This window comes from Rhinoderma darwinii, chromosome 4 (genome assembly GCF_050947455.1).
Source record: "Rhinoderma darwinii isolate aRhiDar2 chromosome 4, aRhiDar2.hap1, whole genome shotgun sequence".
Taxonomy (NCBI): Eukaryota; Metazoa; Chordata; class Amphibia; order Anura; family Rhinodermatidae; genus Rhinoderma; species Rhinoderma darwinii.
Window position 1 is genome coordinate 248,353,421 of NC_134690.1, and position 21,558 is coordinate 248,374,978.

The 21,558-nt window shown below is 40.0% G+C and overlaps 1 protein-coding gene across 2 annotated transcripts in view; it reads right to left on the reverse strand.

The window, feature by feature from the left end:
• The window catches only part of ARHGAP18 (Rho GTPase activating protein 18), a 152,027-nt gene that overhangs the window by 25,513 nt on the left and 104,956 nt on the right, over positions 1 to 21,558 (reverse strand). For both annotated transcript variants that reach the window (XM_075864262.1, XM_075864261.1), the window contains exons 2-8: positions 16,781 to 16,977; positions 16,427 to 16,665; positions 15,613 to 15,688; positions 9,632 to 9,792; positions 8,336 to 8,501; positions 3,863 to 3,954; positions 2,565 to 2,642 (exon numbers count right to left, since the gene is read on the reverse strand). In XM_075864262.1, coding sequence (XP_075720377.1) covers positions 2,565 to 2,642; positions 3,863 to 3,954; positions 8,336 to 8,501; positions 9,632 to 9,792; positions 15,613 to 15,688; positions 16,427 to 16,665; positions 16,781 to 16,977 — 1,009 coding nt within the window. The remainder of the gene's footprint in view (positions 1 to 2,564; positions 2,643 to 3,862; positions 3,955 to 8,335; positions 8,502 to 9,631; positions 9,793 to 15,612; positions 15,689 to 16,426; positions 16,666 to 16,780; positions 16,978 to 21,558) is intronic.

Consider the following 21,558-nt stretch of genomic DNA (forward strand, 5'->3'; position numbering starts at 1 on the left):
CCTTTGTGGGAGGTGGCTTGGCCAGATATTTATTATAATTTACCAGCTGTTGCATGTTTTAAATATTTGAGCATATACATAAAGTATCCTGTTGAATCTCATGTTAGGAATATATACCCCCTGGAGAATCCCTTTATTCAGAAATTTAGAGTGTGGAAAACGTAACCTTTATCGGTGGCTGGAAGGGTAAGCCTGGTAAAGATGATCCTTTTACCGAAAGGTTTATATTTACTGGAACACGCTAATGGTCCTATTCCAAGATCATTATTTGACAAGTTGCACTCCCTGGTATCCGATTTTGTATGGGAGAAATCTCGCAGGAAACTTACCCTCTCCACACTCCAGCGTCCTAAAGTTAACGGTGGCTTGGCACTACCTGATTTTTATATTTATTTCCTGAGTGGCCAGCTCCGCTATTTGAAGAATTGGATTGCCTTGATTCCAGAACCATTTTCAGAGTTTGCTTTGGGGCACATACTGGGACAGTCTGTCCTGTGGTCTGTTCTGGAGAACCCCACATTGTTTAGAGGGAAATTATTATTACTTCATAGACTTGCACATCAGGTTTAGAAGGCAGCTAAGCGGATATGTGGTTTTAGAGATTTGGAGGGGGAAACTCCATTGTGGGCTAATTCCATGCTCCCTCACTTACAAATGCTGGAAGGGTCTGAGTTCTGGAAGTCTAATGGGATTCTCTGCCTCGGTGATGTATATCGGGGAAATGTGTCATTTACCCTGATGATGGAATGCTACAATTTAAACCGTACCCAATTCTTTAGATACTTACAACTAAGACACACGTTGACTGCGCAATTTCGAGCACAGACCCCGTCTCTTTCGGAATTCCAGCTGATAGGAATTCTGAAGACACAGGGTCCCAAAGGCATTATCTCAGCAATCTACACACGTCTTCTGACTGCAAAAACCAAATCGTATACGATCTGTAAAGGCCGCCTGGAAAAAACGTATTCCCACTTTGTCTGCGGAGGATTGGTCAGAGGCCCTGGAGTCACATTTATTTGTTTCTCCTTCTGTAAATAATAAATAATAGACTATCCCAATTGTACATAACGCATCAGAGTTATCTTACTCCAACTCGTTTATATCGTATGGGTCGTTTGTCACATACAGAATGTCACAGATGTCATTCCCCTGGGGCAATTTTCATACATCTTATTTGGGATTGCACATATATTAGTTCCTTTTGGGATAAAGGGATTGATGTTTTGAATGGTATTACCTTGGTACCTGTACTGAAAACCCCGGAGGTGTGTTTGTTGGGTTTGCTGCTGGAGGAATGTTGGCCATTACATACACAAATATTTGTTAGAGAAACTTTATTTATGGCTAGAAAAGCTATTGCCCTGAGATGGATGGCGGATAGATCCTTCGCTCACACAATGGAAATCCCTGGTTAATACAGTCGTGCCATTTGAGAGAGTAGTATACCGTAATAGGAAATGCCCCCTCAAGTTTGGGAAGATCTGGATGGATGGATCTCTTCTTCCCTGAACTTAGATTCGGGAAATACTATGCGTTCCTTATTGGACAGGATGACAGTGGAAGATGGTGTGGGATAGATCAGGTGGGACAATGTCATTGAGTAATATTTCTTTATTTTTCTGTATAGATTTACTTGTCATGCAACTAATTTGCTGAGCTGTTCCTTGGAACAGTTGTTTGAAATATGTTTTGCGTTGTGTATACAGTGCATTGAATGGAATTTTGTTCTTTATATATCAATGTATGATATACTGTAATATTGTGTTTTCTCTATTGCAAGCTTTGAGTTCAATAAAACGAGTTTAAAAAAAATAAATCATTTTTTAAATTGGGCTTATATAATATTCAAATTTTCTGAGACACTAAATTTGGGGTTTTCATTAACTGTTAGCCATAATCAACATTAAAAGAAAAAAAAATGCTGTAAATAGATCACTGTGTGTAATGAATCTCTATGACATATGAGTTCCACTTTTTGAATTTAATTATTTAAATAAAATAACTTTTTGATGAGATTCTAATTCATTGAGGCGGACTAGTATATATATATATATATATATATATATATATATATATATATATACACATATATATACATATATACATACATACATATATATATATATATATATATATATATATATATATATATTTAATTATATTTTCAAAGTAGTGCATAGCCCTTAAACAGTCATTTAAAATAAAATCCAGATTTTCACTAGCTTATCAAGAAAGGCTGAAATTTGTTAAGAGCTAGTTACACATCTATTGCAGATATATTTCTTTATAATACAGCAATAATACATTGGCCATTATTTGTCTGGGTAAACTCTGAAAGCACTGCTGCCCATCCATTCTAGTAATAGGTGGGGGTCCCCGTGGTTGGACCTCTACCGATCACACACTGACACTGGTAAATCTTTGAGTATGGAACCCAGTTAATGCTAAGCAGGGACAATCAATGAAAAGGAACCTATTGTGTTGATTCTTTGCATAAAACATCATGCTACATAAAGAAGAAAATCATGGCAAATGATAACCACATAAAAAAATGAAGTTACTTTAATTCTTGAAGTTACTCCAGGTATTCTTAGAACGCCTTCTGTTTCCAGTCCTCCCTTCTCTATTTGTTCAATCAGCTACAAATAAACAAGAAATTGTTACAAGAATGAAAACGTCAAAACTTTTTTTTCACAAAGCAAGTATATGAACAAAGAGGAAGTTGCAACACTTCTAGACATTACCAATTATTGTACCAGCAGGGAAATGTGACAAATACTTGCATAATGATCAGATAACAGTAAAACTAGAGAGTCAAAAGAGGAACATGAAGAAAATGTACAGCTTTTCCAGCATATTACATTCTTCTTTGACATCTGTTTTCAAGAGCACCTGTCAACCTGGATACTCTGGTACACCATAGAAATAACGGAATCTGAGAAAGTAACCATCAGTAAACAAGCACTCCCTCAGCTTTGTCAAATAAAACCTGCGTGAAAAATCCCTAAATAAAGTGGAAATCGAGCTTTGAAAAAAAAATACAAAATTGTGGTATCATAAAAGATGTAAGTGCAATTTATAATTTACCATATTTTTCAGACTATAAGTTGCACACCTATTTCATAGGAATTTAAAATTCCTTGATGGTTTAAGTAAGTGGAGGTTAATGACACTAACTTTGGTGTTCTAGGGTAGTGCCTCCTTTCTTGTTGGTCTAGTGTAGAAGGGAGTTAATATTTTATTGGCCTAAGTGGGGGGTTACACTTCTGCTGCCCGGCACCGATCATACAAATCAGTGTGCAGCGATAAACAGCCCTACAGTTCGATCTATGATTTATCAGCGATCTGCTCGATCATTAAGGAAGACGTCAACCGGGTCTGGCACCACCAGGTCCTTTTCCTTCTGATTCAAAGATGCATTGGCATTATAAATAGCAAAAATGTGTCTTATAGTCCGATATAGCATATTGATGCTGTGCCTTATTTATTTAAAACAAAATATCAAAGATACCCATATAATTTATACGCTACATGAGGAAGATATTTCATTGAATATTGTAGCATACTGCAGGTATCAGAATGAGTTTTTACTTTGTTAGGTCTACTACAAAAGCATCCAGGGCCGGCATTGGCACCAGGTCTACCTGGGCAAAAACCAGAGCCTAGTGAGATCTGCGTTTAGATGCTCTTTTATTGTCAAGGTAAAGGTGGAAATTGATACAGGACCTAAGTAACTCTGTCAAAGAGGGCCCAAATACACAAGAAATGTTGGATCTGGTTATTTTCCTCAATTTTTAACAAAGTGCACCAATGTATCCATTATCTACTATGAACTAACATGGAATGGAAGAGAACATACACTTTGAAAGATGAGTGGGACTTTTGTGCCCGGAATTTTCCTTTGATCAAGCTCCAGCAACACAGATAAAGGTACCTTGAAAACCCCGGTTTCTATAAAGTAAAAAAATATTTTAGGTCAGTGAATTATATCTTTACCTACATGGAAAATAAAAGCAATGAAAAACATATTTTACAGAAACTTCTGCTTAAGTTTTCATAAGCACTATATTAATTATGGCCGATACTACAACATAAAAAGCAAATAAAATTTTAGGGTGCATAATCCAAGATAAAAATCTGTGATACAATTATAATCGGGGAGTGGGTCAATAATAATAATGTGAATATAAAACATGACAATGTGCCTGGTGTTCATATCATTATTTTCACCTTCTATTAAACTCACAACGCATGAAATATTTTTCAGAGATACATTAGAATGATAATCCGGACACTCCTCTTCTGTGTATACTTGACATAACACCTAGCACAAGGTATGTCAAAATAAAAAATTACAAAACAGCTCTAGTGTCCTCCTAACATATTTAGCTGCCTCAGCATCATCAGGGGAATGGGACACAAGAGTAAATGGCACGGGACGCTTAGACACACCTTTTATATAAAGACTTTGCCCGTGGCATCACATCACTGGAGCGAAGGAACGCTAGCCGCTCATAGGCTAGCTTAGCTGTCATGTGATCGTGTTCCGTATCGGGCTCTAGATAAGTCGTTCAAGTACGTCCGTACACATGATCACTCATCACTCTACATCATGATGATTTGCCACTCTACAAGCTCCTACACAGTTGTTGTCAGGGATGCTACTACCCATGCTACAATATAAGTATCAATATGTTAACTTGTTACCTTCTGTCAATAACGTGAACTTCGTTACGCCGGGAGGACCCTCCTCTATCAGCCGGGGAGAATAGCTACAAAGAGCATCTCTGACTCTTGAGGACCAAAACACATTTGTACAGTACGCTAACAGCCAAATTATTTCAATGGACACTGTGTAATGCCTTATTTACCTTGCTGAGCTCCTACACAAATTACAGTTGATTGATGTGTTAATGTCCATAGTTATACTTAGCGAATCACTCTGCCACTACTACACCACCGTTTAGGACGCACTGATGACCATACTCGTGTGGGTTCCACCGTCCCCCATAGATCTACTACGTAGTTTTTCTTTTGACTAATATATATCACTGTTTTATCAATGTATTACAATATACACTATATGGACAAAAGTTTTAAGACACCTACACATTACACCTGAAGGAGCTTTTCACATCCCATTCTAAATCCATAGACATTAATATGGTTGGTTCTCTCAATTCCAATAAAACAGCTTCCACTCTTCTGGGAAGGCTTTCTACAAGATTCTGGAGTGTGTCTGTGGGAAATATTAGCCCATTTATTCAGAAAAACATTTGTGAGGTCAGACACAAACAATGGACGATACGACCTGGCTTGCAATTTCTGTTTTAGTTCATCCCAAAGAGGTTCGATGGGGTTGAGGTCAGGGCTCTGTTCCAGCTAGTTAAGTTCTTCCATATCAAACTCACCCAAACATGCCTTTCTGGATCTTGCTATGTGCACTGGGGCACAGTCATGCTGGAACAGAAAAGGAACTTCCCCAAACTGTCCCCACAAGTTTGGAAGCATACAATCGTTGAAAACGTATTGGTATGCTGAAGCATTAAGATTTCCCTTAACTGGAACGAAGTCCAACTCCTCAAAAACCACCCCATAGCAATATGCCACCTCCACCAAACTTTACAGTTAACACAAGGCAGTCAGGCAGGTAACATTCTCCTGGCATTCACCAAACCGAGACTCGCCCATCAAACTGCCAGATAAAGAATGGTGATTCGTTACTCAAAAAAAAAAAAAATTCCCGTCTCCAGACTCCAGTGGTGGCTTGCTTTACACCACACCATCTGACGCTTTACACGGAAATGTTAATACCAGAGTAGGTTTGTAACTCTGCAGTTGAGTCAGCAGTGTTGGCGACTTTCATGACTTATGTGCCTCAGCACTCAGTGATGCCGCTCTGTAGAAGAAATTTCACAAAACTGACTAGTTGCAACGGTGGCTTCCTATTACAGTACCACGCTCAAATTCAGTGAGCTCTTTAGAACGACCCATTCTTTCACAAATGTTTGTAAAGGCAGACTGCATGACTAGGTGCTGGATTTTATACACCTGTGTAAATGAGAAACACCTGAATTCAATGATAAGAGGTGTGTCCCAATACTTTTGTTCATATAGTGTATCACTTGTCCTAGAGGTGCCACCATTATGACTGACACCTGCGATTCCCGACCATGAATTATGAAAACAGCGTAGCTCGCTGTGCTACATGGTTTCCGTAAGCCCCATATACCTGAATGGTAGTTACGGAAGCAGCGTAGCATGCGAGCTACGCTGTTTCCGTAACTGGCATTTACTACTATGGGACTCACGGAAACAGTGTAGCTCAGCGAGCTACGCTGTTAACGTAATTCAGCCACACGCTTCAGCCACAAGACAGAGCAGTAGAACGGGGCTTAAAGGGGCCCCATTCTATAGATAAATGCGTGTCCCACCTTTGGGACCTGCACCTATCGGCCATTTATGACATATCCTGTGGATAAGTCATAAAGATCCCTGATGGGTAAACCCCTTTAATACATTCTTTTGGAATGCCTTTACAGAAACAGTCTCCGTAAACCGTTAACAAAATGACCAGGTGTGATGAAGTAAAGTCCTTATGGTGTTGCAATAAAGGAAAAATAGCATTCATATTTTACTAATAGGACATGAATATCTTCTGAAATTAGTGCTTTTAATGCTTTTCATTGGAATAAATATGCTGCATAAATCACTTAGTGAAAGCCTGCACTGCCTGTGGCTGAAAGCAAATTAATTATTTGCATGCTGTTCAAAGCAGAACATCAATAGGACTATTAGAAGTCTTCACTTGATAGCACTAAAGTAGATTAACCCCTTCACAACAGACATATGGATATAAACGGTCCAAGTGCCGATGCCCCGTGCAGTTGTCCCGTATATAAAACGTTGGCAGCCTGGAATGGGGTTTAATGAGTGCAGTGCGTGCTGTTTCATTGTAAGCAGTGCTGCACTGTGAGCAGCACACACAACTCCCCTGTAGATGGCGCCACCAAAGCTCCCACTAAGAGCGGATTCCGCTCCTAGTAACTCACGACATGCCTCCACACCCCCCTTGTAGTTAGCAACATCCCCCCTGTAGATAGTGCCACCCCCTGCATATAGCATTACCTCTCCAGTAGCTGGCACCCCCCCTGTAGATAGCACCACCGCCCCCTGTAGATAGCGCCACCTAAGCTCCCCCTTGGAGCGGAATGCCCAGTCAGATCGCTCTGGCCAGGGATTTCGCTCCTAGTGGGATCCCTTGATGTCTCGGTCCATATACTGACAGTGATGTGAGGGGCTTCTTATATGAGCAGAATCCTCGGCCAGAGCATCAGCAATACTCTGGCTGGGGACTCTGCTCCTAGAGTGAGCCCATGACTTCTCCCCCTCCCCTGTAGATGGCATCATCCACACTGCCCGGTAGATAGCATCCTCCACCCTGCCCCGGTAGATCGCATCTTCCACCCTGCCCCGGTAGATCGCATCTACCCCCCTGCCTCGGTAGATAGCGCCACCTAAACTCCCTCTTGGAGCAGAATCCCCAGTCAGAGGGCTCTGGCCAGGGATTTCACTCCTAGAGGGAGCCCCTGACGACTGTGTCTATATATGGACATAGATATCTGGGGCTCCCTCTAGCAGTGGAATCCCCGGCTAGAGCGTTCTGATCGTGGACTCCGCTCCTAGAGGGAGCTTAGGTGGTGCCATCTTTAGGGGGGGTGGCGCCATCTACGTGGGCACTACTTACAGGGGACACTGTGGCACTATCAACAGTGGGAACTGGCACTAACTACAGTGGGCAATGTGGCACTATCTGCAGTGGTATTGCTTCACTATCACATGGGCACTGTGGCATTTTCAGGGGGCTGGGACAAGAAAACCCTAACAAATCAAATGTATCCATTTATTTATTAATTTTTTTTTTATTTTTTTTTAACAGCCATGAAAAATGGATGGCAAACGGCGGTTAAAAGCTGCCAGACGGCCGGGAAGTGCATTCAAATTATGACACACAATGATGCAAAACGGCCATGAAAAACTGACAGTTGATCAGTTGTTTACTGCCCTATTTTTCACATCGTGAGAATATAGCCTTATAGCCCTCTTCACTCTCCGATCCAGGCTGACGGAGATCGAACACGACAAATTGTTACAGAGCTGCAACAGCGTAATATATATATATATATATATATATATATATATATAAAATTTGACCTGGACAATGGGGCATCAATGACCCTTGGTCATAAAATGGTTAAAAGGTAATCATTCTCCTGTTGCATATGTTCAATGTGCTGTAGTCAAACTACAGCTTATTTATTTATGTATTTACCTTTAACTTTCGTTTTGGCAGCTCGCTGACGTTTTAGTTCTGTGCCCAGGACTTCATATAGGGCAGTAAGTTCGATTAGTACTAGGGAAGTCACTTTCTTCATATCCTGAGGAGCCAAATCACCAATCTTTGTGATGCCTGTCTTGTCTGGAGGAAGCCGGTAGTTCTGCGACAAACAAATTCCATTGGATCGTTGAATGTAAAATATAAATCACTTTCGCACTGTTAAAGTAAACAATTTTATGAGCTTTACTAAGTTTAGTGGCAATGCAGCCAGTGAACTTACTAGTCATATACGGATTCCCTCACATAATCATGCATAAATCTTAATATGTAAAACCTTTGGAGCCGTTAATTAATTTTTTATGGTATGTACTTGGGCATCCTAAACATTTTTCTAAAAAAGATTAAAAAAAATGTTATTACGTTTTAGCGCTGCAGCTTCTATTTATCCACTATACATAGAAGCTACATAACGCTGCTGTAAGGAAGTCAGCTGGACTAATGGCTCGGCTGACAGTAGCTCCCGTGTGCCCCTAAACACACAATAAAATCCTTATTGTGATGAAATATAAGTTGATCAACTAAGGTTTGTTCGGTATTAGGGTTATATTGTGTGTCAAAGGCGCACAGAAGCAGGTGTCAGCCGAGCCGTCCGTACAGCTCACTGACTGATCTGGCTTATAGCAGCATTATGTAGCTTCTATGCTTAGTGGATACATAGAAGATGCAGCGCTTTCAAAGAAATATTAATTTTTAATAAAACTTTATTAGGAAAACCTTTACGATTTGCAAAAACACACATTACATAAATGAAAGTCATTACATAACAAAAGAATATTTTTCTTTTTATATATTTTTCAAGAAAGATAGTTTCACACTAGTAATTTGCCTTTTTTTTGTTAAATAAGATATGCTCAAAATATCTTTTAGAGAATAATTTGCATTCATTCAATAAAGTTTTGTTTATTTCAGTGGAACAAAAATACAGCACTTTTTTATCCTGAAATTGATTTAAACAGAGACTCAGTATGTGTGGTACTGGGGGCTTCATAGTGTGTACTTAATCTTTATATCCTTGCGGTAGATACACTATATACAACATATATGAAAATCAATGCTTCCTACTAAGAGAGCAGCAGGTTCTGTGCTCTTCCTACAGAAAAATCGGACAAAGCAATATGAGTTTTTATTAAACTCTGGGCGGAGTACTCACGCGCTCTGTGAGGGAGGTTGCAGTATTATATTACATTGGCAAAGATTTAAGATACCTGCAGGATAAAGAGGAATACTTACTGGTAATAAAGAGTCATCTTCCTTTACATTCCTGACTTTATTAGATTCTCTGAGATTTGAAGCCTGCTCAGCGAATGAAATTTCCAGATTTATGTCCGTTTCAGGAACAGGCATATCTATATCTGTGTTTTCTGCTCCCTCAATATTGTCATTTGGTATCTCTAGATAAATAGAGAGAGTTAATTTTGTGTGGTACATATAAAACAACCGATCTTGCTTAAAGGAGTTGTCTGGTTTAGAAAACCCATTTTCAAATTCCTTATTCCTCATGCTTGGTTAATAAAGACGGATTTCTTGTTAAGAACATGTTCCAAAGAACATGTAACAGGTGGAAGAGGGTTTAGGATGGTTACTGCCCCACAGAGGAAATTGCACAGAAAGAACTTCAGACGACACAGTTATAAGATGATGAACAGAACTTTACTAGAAACAGAGGCACAATCTTCACGGTTACAATATTTGGTACATAAGCTTGACTGTTTCACTAATAAATGGGCTCTATACTTGGCAGTTTCTGATTTAAAGAGGCTCTGTCACCACCTTATAAGTGGCCTATATTGTACATGATGTGATCGGCGCTGTAATGTAGATTACAGCAGTGTTTTTTTTATTTAGAAAAACAATCATTTTTGACGGAGTTATGACCTATATTAGCTTTATGTTAATGAGTTTCTTAATGGAAAACTGGGCGTGTTTTATTTTTTGACCAAGTGGGCGTTTTGAAGAAAAACGTATGACGCTGACCAATCAGCGTCATACACTTCTCTCCATTGATTTACATAGCACATAGTAATCTTATTAGATCACTATGCGCAGCCACATACACACACATTAACGTTACTCAATTGTACGGACAGTGAATATACATTACCTCCAGCCAGGACGGGATGTGTACTCACAATTCTGACACCTCAGTAACGTTTGTGTGAGATTTACAGCAAGGCAAGCGTAATCTCGCAAGATTACGATGTAAACGGTCATTTAAAACGAGATTACGCTTGCCTTGCTGTAAATCTCACACAAACGTTAGCGAAGTGTCAGGATTCTGAATAGACATCACGTCCTGGCTGGAGGTAATGTATAGTCACTGTCAGGACACTGTACCGTTAGTGTGTGTGTATGTGGCTGCACATAGTGATCTAATAAGATTACTATGTGCTGTGTAAATGAATGGAGAGAAGTGCATGACACGAATTGGTCACTGATTGGTGAGCGTCATACACTTCTCTCCACAACGCCCACTTGGTCAAAAAGTAAAACACGCCCAGTTGTCCATTAAGAAAGTCATTAGCATAAAGCTAATATAGGTCATAACTTCGTCAAAAAATATCGTTTTTCTAAAAAAACAAACAAACACTGTTGTTATCTACATTACAGCGCCAATCACATTATGTACAAGATAGGGCACTTATAATGTGGTGACAGAGCCTCTTTAACTAGAGAGAACGGGACATCGTTTTGGCTAATGGTTCAGTCTCAAGTTAAAGAGGCTCTGTCACCAGATTTTGCAACCCCTATCTGCTATTGCAGCAGATAGGCGCTGCAATGTAGATTACAGTAACGTTTTTATTTTTAAAAAACGAGCATTTTTGGCCAAGTTATGACCATTTTTGTAGTTATGCAAATGAGGCTTGCAAAAGTCCAAGTGGGTGTGTTTAAAAGTAAAAGTCCAAGTGGGTGTGTATTATGTGCGTACATCGGGGCGTTTTTAATACTTTCACTAGCTGGGCGCTCTGAAGAGAAGTAACATCCTCTTCTCTTCAGAACGCCCAGCTTCTGACAGTGCAGATCTGTGACGTCACTCACAGGTCCTGCATCGTGACGGCCACATCGGCACCAGAGGCTACAGTTGATTCTGCAGCAGCATCAGCGTTTGCAGGTAAGATCGACTTGGACTTTTACTTTTCAACACGCCCAGTTGTACTTTTGCAAGCCTCATTTGCATAAATACAAAAATGGTCATAACTTGGCCAAAAATGCTCGTTTTTTAAAAATAAAAACGTTACTGTAATCTACATTGCAGCGCCTATCTGCTGCAATAGCAGATAGGGGTTGCAAAATCTGGTGACAGAGCCTCTTTAAACTTGTGGTGCAGGGGAACTTTGTTCTCATATGAACTGCTGAGCCAGCGATACACCATTCAGCCTAGCAATATAAAGTATTTTTGGTAGTTTGCTCCCCCTACCTGTCAATCTCAACTGGCAGTTCTTGCCCTACCCGGCTATACAATCTAGCGGCTCATGCCACGCTCGGCAAATCCAATCTGGCAGCTCTCAGCCTGCCCGGCTATACAACAGCGGCTCACGCCCCGCTCGGAAAATCCATTCGCTTTGTACTGACTTCTTTCTCCCTCTCCAGCTTATCCCACACGCATCACTCTGGCTCTGGAGGACCCAATACATTTGTACATTGATTTCAATGGACACTTTGTGGGTTTCCGCATAAATTACAGCTGGAGGACAAACTTTAATAAGCATATGGTGTGGAGACAATTTTAAGAAACAGGGATTGCCTAAAGTGATTAACCCCTTCAAAACCGTATTAATAATCCAGTAATTTTGAAAATTCGACTTATTTTTCAATTGTTCTGTTTTAATGAAGCGAATACTTCTAATCCATCGTAATAGCCTGATTAACTTAGAAATACTGAATACTTGCATCAGCTTGTTGATGGATTCCAGGCAGCTACAGAAGATTAGCAAAAATTAACTAAAAAATAAGTGGAAAAATCAAAACGGTATTAAAGAGGACAGGTCATCACTACCGACATGTTTATTTTAGTAAATATTTTTATTCCTCTGTTATTCCTCCAAGAAACATATGAATAAATTGACAACTGGGAGTTACCAGTTGGGGGTGTGTCCTTACACAGACTGACCAATCAGGGCTGACAGGGAGACTATGTAGGGACACATTCCTTTGACAAGGTTAATGGTAGCACCAAGTTGTCAATTTAGTCATTTTTTTCCAGGAGGAACAACAGGGGAATGGCAAAACACAGATTTCTAATAAAATATGTTCCAGATTTGTTATTTCAAGAGTAACACAAGAATTTTCAAAAATGGACATGTCAGGATAGGGGATAGGTCCGCTTTAAAGATAGATTATGTCGATTTTAGATTTGGTCACTATACAGCCAGTGTTAAACAAAGGAAGCACTCCGCAACAGCTCCAATAATCTTGGCAGGGAATATCAACTATGACTTCCAAAACACCATTAATGGAAAGGGCTGCAGAGTATAGTACTACTCCTAAACTTTTTTGCCACTCCATGCAAACTACATTAGCTCAGAATCTCTGACACAGATAGGAAGAGATTTATTTCACTGGAGCTGACTTGCCCATATGGAAATCTGTCCAGAACACCAAAATAGTCCAGACTGAACACCACACAGTAATTTTTCCAAGAAGGAGATTTATGGAGTTTGAAAACTCATGTGTGAGCAACATAACTGCAAAGAAACAAGTGTTAGAAATGTCCGTCAGATGCTACTATAAATCAATATAAGAAAGCTGAATGTTGTAACTTCACCATGCATAGGGTAGGCATTAGCAAGCGGAAGGGGATCTACTGCCATAAGATCTAGCACGACAAAGGCGTATTAATGAACAACAATAAAAATATTTTAACATGTACTATTTGTGTCGCCACACCTATGCATAAATTTCAAATAAAAAAGATATATATATATATATATATATATATACACACACACACACTTATAATAGGATAGTGCTAGATACACAAACAAACATGAGTTTCAGTGATGACTGAGAACTAGGAAGTAATTTGTCTTCCATTGTAATGTTTTGCATCACTCAGGGGAGTTAAGTTTGTGGTTTTGTTTGGCATGCTTCGTGGAACATCTCATGGATTTACACTGGGGGATAGTTTTTATTTCTACAAAACATGTACGTCTGCTAAAATAGAAATGTGCGCAGTGCACAGAATTACAAATTACTAAGCACAAAAGTCTTCTGGTCTTCAGCCCAAATAAAAGAATCTAAAATTACTCTGAAATGCCATCGCTTTGATGACATTAAGCTAAAGTTCTCCATAAGGGAAATGTTCATTTCTTCACATTATATTTGTTTTCATGTAGTTATGTCACAGGCTGCCAGTTATATTTAAATATTAAAACTCAAGAAGAAGCTTGATCTTTCACGGATATCACTACTGATCTATACTCCCAGCATTCATTGTTTTCAGCTTGTCAAAAGATACCAAAAACATTATAAAGTAGGGTGAAGGTTTTGGTCTGACTGACATATCCCTGATGAATGAAGTGCTTTACACTGTAAAGATATAGATTGACCCGAAATACCGGCACAGTTAGGGATGGGGGGGTATTCTTCAATATGATTGGTTGACAAGAAGAGCTAAGAGGGCCTCTGGTTGACCTAATGAACCATATAAGAGCTATTATTGACAACACAAGATGTCAGACAGCTTTTTCCTGTTCCAGAAACTAAGGCTGGGTTCACACGACCTATTTTCAGACGTAAACGAGGCGTATTATGCCTCGTTTTACGTCTGAAAATAGGGCTACAATACGTCAGCAAACATCTGCCCATTCATTTGAATGGGTTTGCCGACGTACTGTGCAGACAACCGGTCATTTACGCGTCGTCGTTTGACAGCTGTCAAACGAAGACGCGTAAAAATACAGCCTCGTCAAAAGAAGTGCAGGACACTTCTTTCAGACGTAATTTGAGCCGTTCTTCATTGAACTCAATGAAGCACAGCTCAAAATTTACGGCTGTCAGAGAAACCTCGCAAAATGCGAGGAGGAGCATTTACGACTGAAACGAGGCAGCCGTTTTCTCCTGAAAACAGTCTGTCTTTTCAGACGTAAATGCCTGCTATCGTGTGCACATACCCTAAGGGTATGTTCACACGGCCAAATTTCAGACGTATACGAGGCGTATTATGCCTCGTTTTACGTCTGAAAATACGGCTCCAATACGTCGGCAAACATCTGCCCATTCATTTGAATGGGTTTGCCGACGTACTGTGCAGACGACCTGTTATTTACGCATCGTCGTTTGACAGCTGTCAAACGACGACGCGTAAAAATACAGCCTCGTCAAAAGAAGTGCAGGACACTTCTTTGGACGTTTTTGGAGCCGTTTTCTCATAGACTCCAATGAAAACAGCTCCAAAAACGGACGTAAAAAACGCCGCGAAAACGGCGCGAAAAACGCTGCGAAAAATGCGAGTTGGTAAAAAAACGTCTGAAAAGCAGGGTCTGTTTTCCCTTGAAACCAGCTCTGGATTTTCAGACGTTTTTGTTGACTACGTGTGAACATACCCTCAGACAGTATAAGTCTGGAGCACAATCAGCAATAATACTGAACATAAGAATTTAGTTACAGAAACAGCCGACATCCTAGGTATTGGTTTGGTTCACAGAGCTGGGACCCACATCTATCAAACATTTATGGCATATCCACAGGATCAGATAGATGAGACCTACACCTAAATTCAGTATGGGGTTCAGCTGACCCTCATCTCGACCCGGAATGGCAGCTGTCGGCATTTGCATCAAGGCTAACAATGAATGGAAAGGTGGTCGCGTGGCTCTCTCCATTCATTTCTATGTGAGTTACAGAAACAGCCTATATACTTGATATTGGAAGCCACATCTATTAAACATTTATGGCATATCATGTGTATACGCCATACATGTCTGAGTTAGCAATATACCTTTAAAAGGGCTGTTGCCTCATGATAACCATTTCAATATGCCTTATTACAGTCCGCTCGCACCCCCCCCCCCTCTATTAGCCAAAGCAGAGAGCTGCTGCAAAAAGTGCCTCCAAATCTGAAGGACTCTGCACAACCACGTATTACATGTCACTCAATCATATAAAAAGTGATCACGGCTGTAATAACGTTCTAAAAATGGTCATTCAAACCAAGTACTGTAAGCCAATGGTAATTCAGAAATAAGACATCGTATAAACAATTCTTTACATACCATCTGATTTTTCATATAATTCTTCGCTTATTGCTTCACTTTTTTCTGTAGATTGAAATCCATTCAATTCTTCCACCTAAAATGTACAGATGTTTTAGAAAAAAATTGGAAAAATATGAGTTTTTAAAAACCCTTCATTGGACACATTCCTTCCCGTTGATTATAATATTTACAGTGGTAGTTGCTCTGGTACTGCAAGTAAGACAATTAAATAAAGAAAAGCTAGATGAAGGCCATGGATACGCTATGTCTTACAGTTTATGTTCAGTGGCATTCAATGTAATTTGATGGTACACGTACCAACTATAAAAATGAACAATTTCAGACAAAACCTTGTTTCGAGGGCACATTCACATGCAAAGTGTGAACGAGTCCTAAAAAGTCAACCACTGCCAATAGTGTTGTGCGACCGTCATACTCCAGTAGAAGTCAATACCATGAGTTTAGTAACCTTTAAAATTAAGTTTAATGTTGACTCACTCAAGCAAAAAGAATTAGAACTAAACCCACATAGAGCGCATTCAGTTGTATGACACACTTGCACTGGGTATTGCACTGCCCAATTGCTTAACAAGCAGCCAATGGGGTTTGAATACAATCTCCGTGTGTATTGTCTTCAATGCTGTAAATTTCCCTTTAATACACTGTAGTATACTTTTTAGGTGTGTATATAAATTATTGCTTCATATCATTTTGATCTCACTTTACCCTTTATACCAAAATAGGAAACTTAATGGTAAACATTGCTTAAAGCACTGTATTGCTGAGAATCATTTACAGTTATGAAGATCCAAGTTCAGTAGCTTGTACATACTTTGTCCTTTGAGCTTGCTGTTTGCTTGAACACATCTCGGACATCAGGGATCTGATGATGTGGTTTGTTTTTTTTCCTCAAGGTTTGTGTAAAAGTATCGATTCGTCTTTGGACAGCCGCTGACTGAGTCTTTGTTAAAGTAGATAGTAACATCATGGTGTCCTGGGAGTCTGCTGAACTCTCAGCAAATAGATTGGACAGTCCGGCTTCTTTGAGCCATTCCTCCTCCAGCTCACCCTCTGGAAACCAACAAATGTCAAATGCAATTTAGCCAATAGATGATATAGATTTATATTACACTGTATAATAAGAATCACAAAAGTTTAGCTTCATAGGCTCTTAAGAAATTCTTACCATCTGGCTCTTTAACCACAACATGCTGTTCCTCTTGAGTCTGATCAGTGCTCTTTTTAATGTTTTCTAATTCTATCCAGTAATCGTCAAGTGACAGTTCGTCTAAGGAGTCCTGTGATCCTGATCGGTTGAAAGCGACTTTATCTAGGGCACTGTTCATGTTCCCGTGGTTCATCGTATAATGACCAGATTTACGACTGAAATAAAAAATAAAAAAAGAAGAATGGCATATATTTAATAACTGCAAAACACACTAGTATCATGCTTAATTTAATAACAATATTATATTGAATCTCAGAGGCAAAACATAAAAGGAGCCAGAGACCCATACAAAAAAAAAGTCAAAATTGACAAAAGTTCTGGTTAATGCCACTATACCCTCCATTGTTGAGCTCCCTTGTTGGATAGGTCATCATGGCCCATGGACCTGTTAGTTTATTCTTTTTTGCGAATACCTGGTTATATTTTAAGGAGTCCCTTACATAAGTTCTGAAGTATCAATGTTTAAAAAGTTAACCATGTATTTTAATAATTATTGGTAGACTAACTAGGGACATGAAACATAGTAACATCTTTTAAGTACTAAACAAGGGTCAGAGGCCACAGGGATGGTTGGGAACTATCTGTTCAAATACCTCATCCATAAAACTTGGGATATGTACAGAACTCCATACATATGGTTGAATGGATGGAGAACAAGAATGAAAGTAAATCTATGACCAGAATCTTGTACCGTGAAAATAAACACATGTATTTCTAAACTCCAAAACATAAGATATAGTGGAAGGGCGATAAGATTTTGCATTTCAAAATACTTTTTGAAGACAAGTATTCAAATTTCTTTAACCCAAAAGGGGGCGGTAAATAAGAAAATAAGTATTCGAAAATAATTTGCTTTGAGTAAATAGAATATGAATGTTTCCAATTACCCTAAACAGGAATCTAAGCAGAACCCATAAAAATAATTAACTATGAACTTCCTGTGCAAATTCCCATTACAATATTTTGATGTTCAGCAGATGAGTTGCTGAACGAATTGTTATTTCACAAGGAATGCCAGCATTTACTAACAGAGACATGTCAGGAAACCCAACAGGTTCTCTTTAAACAATAGTTATATACATTATCGAGGTGTTTAAATACAGTAGTTAAAGGGTTTCCTATCGGAGACATTTATAGCATATCCACAGGACATGCCAAATGTCTGATAGATGCTGGTCCAGCTCTGGGACCAGCACATATAATAGAGTATAAGGGTATGTTCACATGGGCTATTATCGTAAACGGCCTGAAAAATCAGAAGCAGACCGCCTCCAAACATCTGCCCATTGATTTAAATGGGAAATGCGGCGTTCTGTTCCGATGGGGCGTTTGTTACGCGGCAGTTTTGAAAAACGGCCGTGTAAAAAAACACCCGCAGAAAAGTGCATGTCGCTTATTGAGCCGTTTTTCATTGAGAACATTGAAAATCAGCTCCAAAAACGACCGTGAAAAACGCAAGTATGATTAAAAAACAGCTTAAAATCAGTAGCTGTTTTCCCTTGAAAACCGCTCCATATTTTCAGATGTTTTTGATTTTGTGTGTGCACATACTCGGGGGAATCGATTCAGATTGGCGGCCCCTCCCTCGACATCTCCTTCCCCCTCGCCGTGATTGCTTGCTCTACCAATCAATGAGGTGTAATTTCTTTTTTACAATTGTTTTTAATGTAACTCTAGCATAAAACGATTTGTACATTTTACAAGCGATATAGTTCTATGAGGGAGTTACCATAACAATAAATTAGAAGAAAATAAATTAGAGGCCACACACAGCCCCCTGTAGATAGTGCCATACACAGACCCCCCCCCTTGTAGTTAACTCCACACAGCTCTAGTTGTAGATAGTGCCACACAGCACCCCCCTTCGTAGATAGCGGCACACAGCACCCCCCTTGTAGATAGCGCCACACAGCCCCCCACTTGTAGATAGCGCCACACAGCCCCCCTCTTGTAGATAGCGCCACACAGCACCCCCTTGTACATAATGCCACACAGCCCCTGGTGACTGGACCGGTCCACTCCCGGACCGTCACAGACCCCAGTCAGAATGCCACCGCATCAACTCCTGGCTCTTCCTAACGCTGATCGCTGCTGCTGGTGTCCGACATGCCGTGTGCCTATCAGCAGCGATCAGCTGCTCTGCCACGGCGCCCCCTTCCATACCACCTAGTTGCGCCCAGGGCACATGCCCCGCCTGCCCCCCCCCCCTAGCTACACCCCGGCTATTGCTACTGGAATAACTTTTGTTTGCTAACAGTGTTCCCAGTCAGCAATGATGCTCATCTGCACCCCTTTTGCTCTCTCATCTCATTATATACCCCCTCATTACCCAATAGTATTCGTTTTACTACTGTACATCTATTTAGTAATACTATGACACTAAGAGCTGATATTTAATATTTTTCATGCTTATTATGCTCTGATAAGAGAGTGACAGAGCACATGCATTCATGAAGCACTCTTCATTTAAGTAAAGTTTCAAACGTGTCCCCACACCAAAAAGGTTGACAGCAAAGAAATTTGAAATTCAATAAAAGATACAGGGTCCACCTGCCCGTAAACATATTACATTAGTCGGAACCCAAAGCACCCCATTATAAAGTTAATGGGGTCCATCGGGCGCCAAATTCGGCATGGTGTCGAGCCTTCTATTAAAAATAAAAAAAAACACGATTCAGATGTGAACAGATTATTCCAGATGTATTTTACAAAATTGGCGAAAAGGAAAAAAGTGAAGTAGGTTGTGGCTTTCATTTTCCAAATGAAAAATGAAAGGTGGAATCTGATTGGACGAGACAGGTAACTACTAGACTTTTCCTTTGAACCAGTTTTGAGGTATCTCTTCCAATAAGTTTTACCGACTACTACTTCCCAAAGCAGTTTTAGGCCCTAGTGTATACACAAGGAAAGCTCCCGGCGTACAAGCTAGAAATGTCCATGGGGCTACATTACCATGGTGGAGGCCAAAAGAGTGTCCTTTTAGCCTGTGTAGGTTTAAAAACTATACCACACAGTCGGCAACGCCGGACATAGCGTTGTAGACTCTGCTTTTCCATACAACAGGATCCAGCAGAGAAAAATATGCTACAAGTGTTTTTTTTTGTTGTCTATTTTTATTTTTTTAACATAGGAGCTTATGGGTGATATGCCCTTCTTGTTATTCCATACTAATCTTTATTTGTATGTAGCAACATGCATGGCCCCAAAGCTAGTACCGGCTGTTTAGACAGTTAAATCAGTCGGCCAGTCGGGTAAATGGTACATGTGTCATTCAAGGACGTTTTATCATTAAGAAAATATTACAGATAGGTGGTTTCCATATACAAGGCAAATTATTTGCAAGTTATCTGATAATGACGTACGTGCATCCTGTACCAACTCAACATATTTGGAATTGAGCACCTCAATATAGAGGTTATGCTTCCAAGTGAAACACTGGAGGAGGGGATACTTATTTTAATAATTTATTCAATAGATCACATCCCGTAATCCACTAATATCAATACCCCATTCAGCCCTTGAAAACAAAGTTTATTTTACTCCTTTGAAAAAAGATATCCCTTATACTACAATGAGTTGTATTTATAATAGAGGAATAAAAAAAAGTGGAGTTTAAAACTGCGGTTAATTTTATCAGCCTACAGTATTTGTTAATCTTCTCCAATTCTATCCCTCAGCAATAATAAAGAAGAGGGCATGCACCCATGCGAGCTGAGATTATGGAGGGACACACCCATACCCTTAATGGACAGAACACTACCTGCCATCTTTGTAATAATTACCAATATAAATCAAAAGGGTCGCTATTGCTATTCATAGGTCTCTTTCCCACTAGGGACTGGACTTTGTTACCAGGACCGGCCTTAGCAAAGATGGCGCCCCATGCAAAATTATCTTTCGGCACCCCACACCAGCATAAAAAATATATAATGCCCCCCCACAGTATAATGCCCTATAGTGTCCCCACACAGTATAATGCCCCTTTAGTGCCCCCCATACAGAATAATAGTTAATAATATATTATAACCCCTTCAAGGACACAGTAGGTTGTCCTCTAATTGTGCCCACAGTATTATGCCCCCTAAGTACCACACACCATATATTGCCCCCTGTAGTACACCTACACAGTATAATGTCCGCTTAGTGGCCCCCACACAGTATAATGCCCCCCTCCCCTGGCTGCCACACACAGCCCCCCCTTGTAGATAGTGCCCCCCTGTAGATTGAGCCATAAAGCCTCCCTGTAGACAGTGCCATAGTCCCCCACCTACTCCTTGTAGATCATGCCATACAGCCCCCCACAACCCCCATGTAGACAGTGCCATAAGTCTCCCACCTCCCCCTTGTAGACAGTGCCCCCAAACCCCCCAAAAAAAAATCTCACCTAGGCCCGGCTCCCGCGATAAATTGAGCTGCTCCACGGCGGGATCCTTGCGTAGGCCGGCATGATCCTGTAGGCTAGTACAGAGTTTGCCAACCTTTGCGGACCCGAGGCATCACTGGAAAAACAACATTTTCAAAGAGCACCCCGACCAAATTTTTTTTGAGAAAGACAGAAATGGCTAAAAACAAAGTACTACACTCGTAGGGTATATTCACACAGCGTTTGTCAGGCAAGAAAAAAAAAAAATCTGCCTGAAAATTGATTCAGGAATTTTGAATCAGATTTTGAATTCACAGCGTTGTTTGACCATTTTGTTGAAGCTAATGCAAAAGACGCAGACAAAAACGCACTC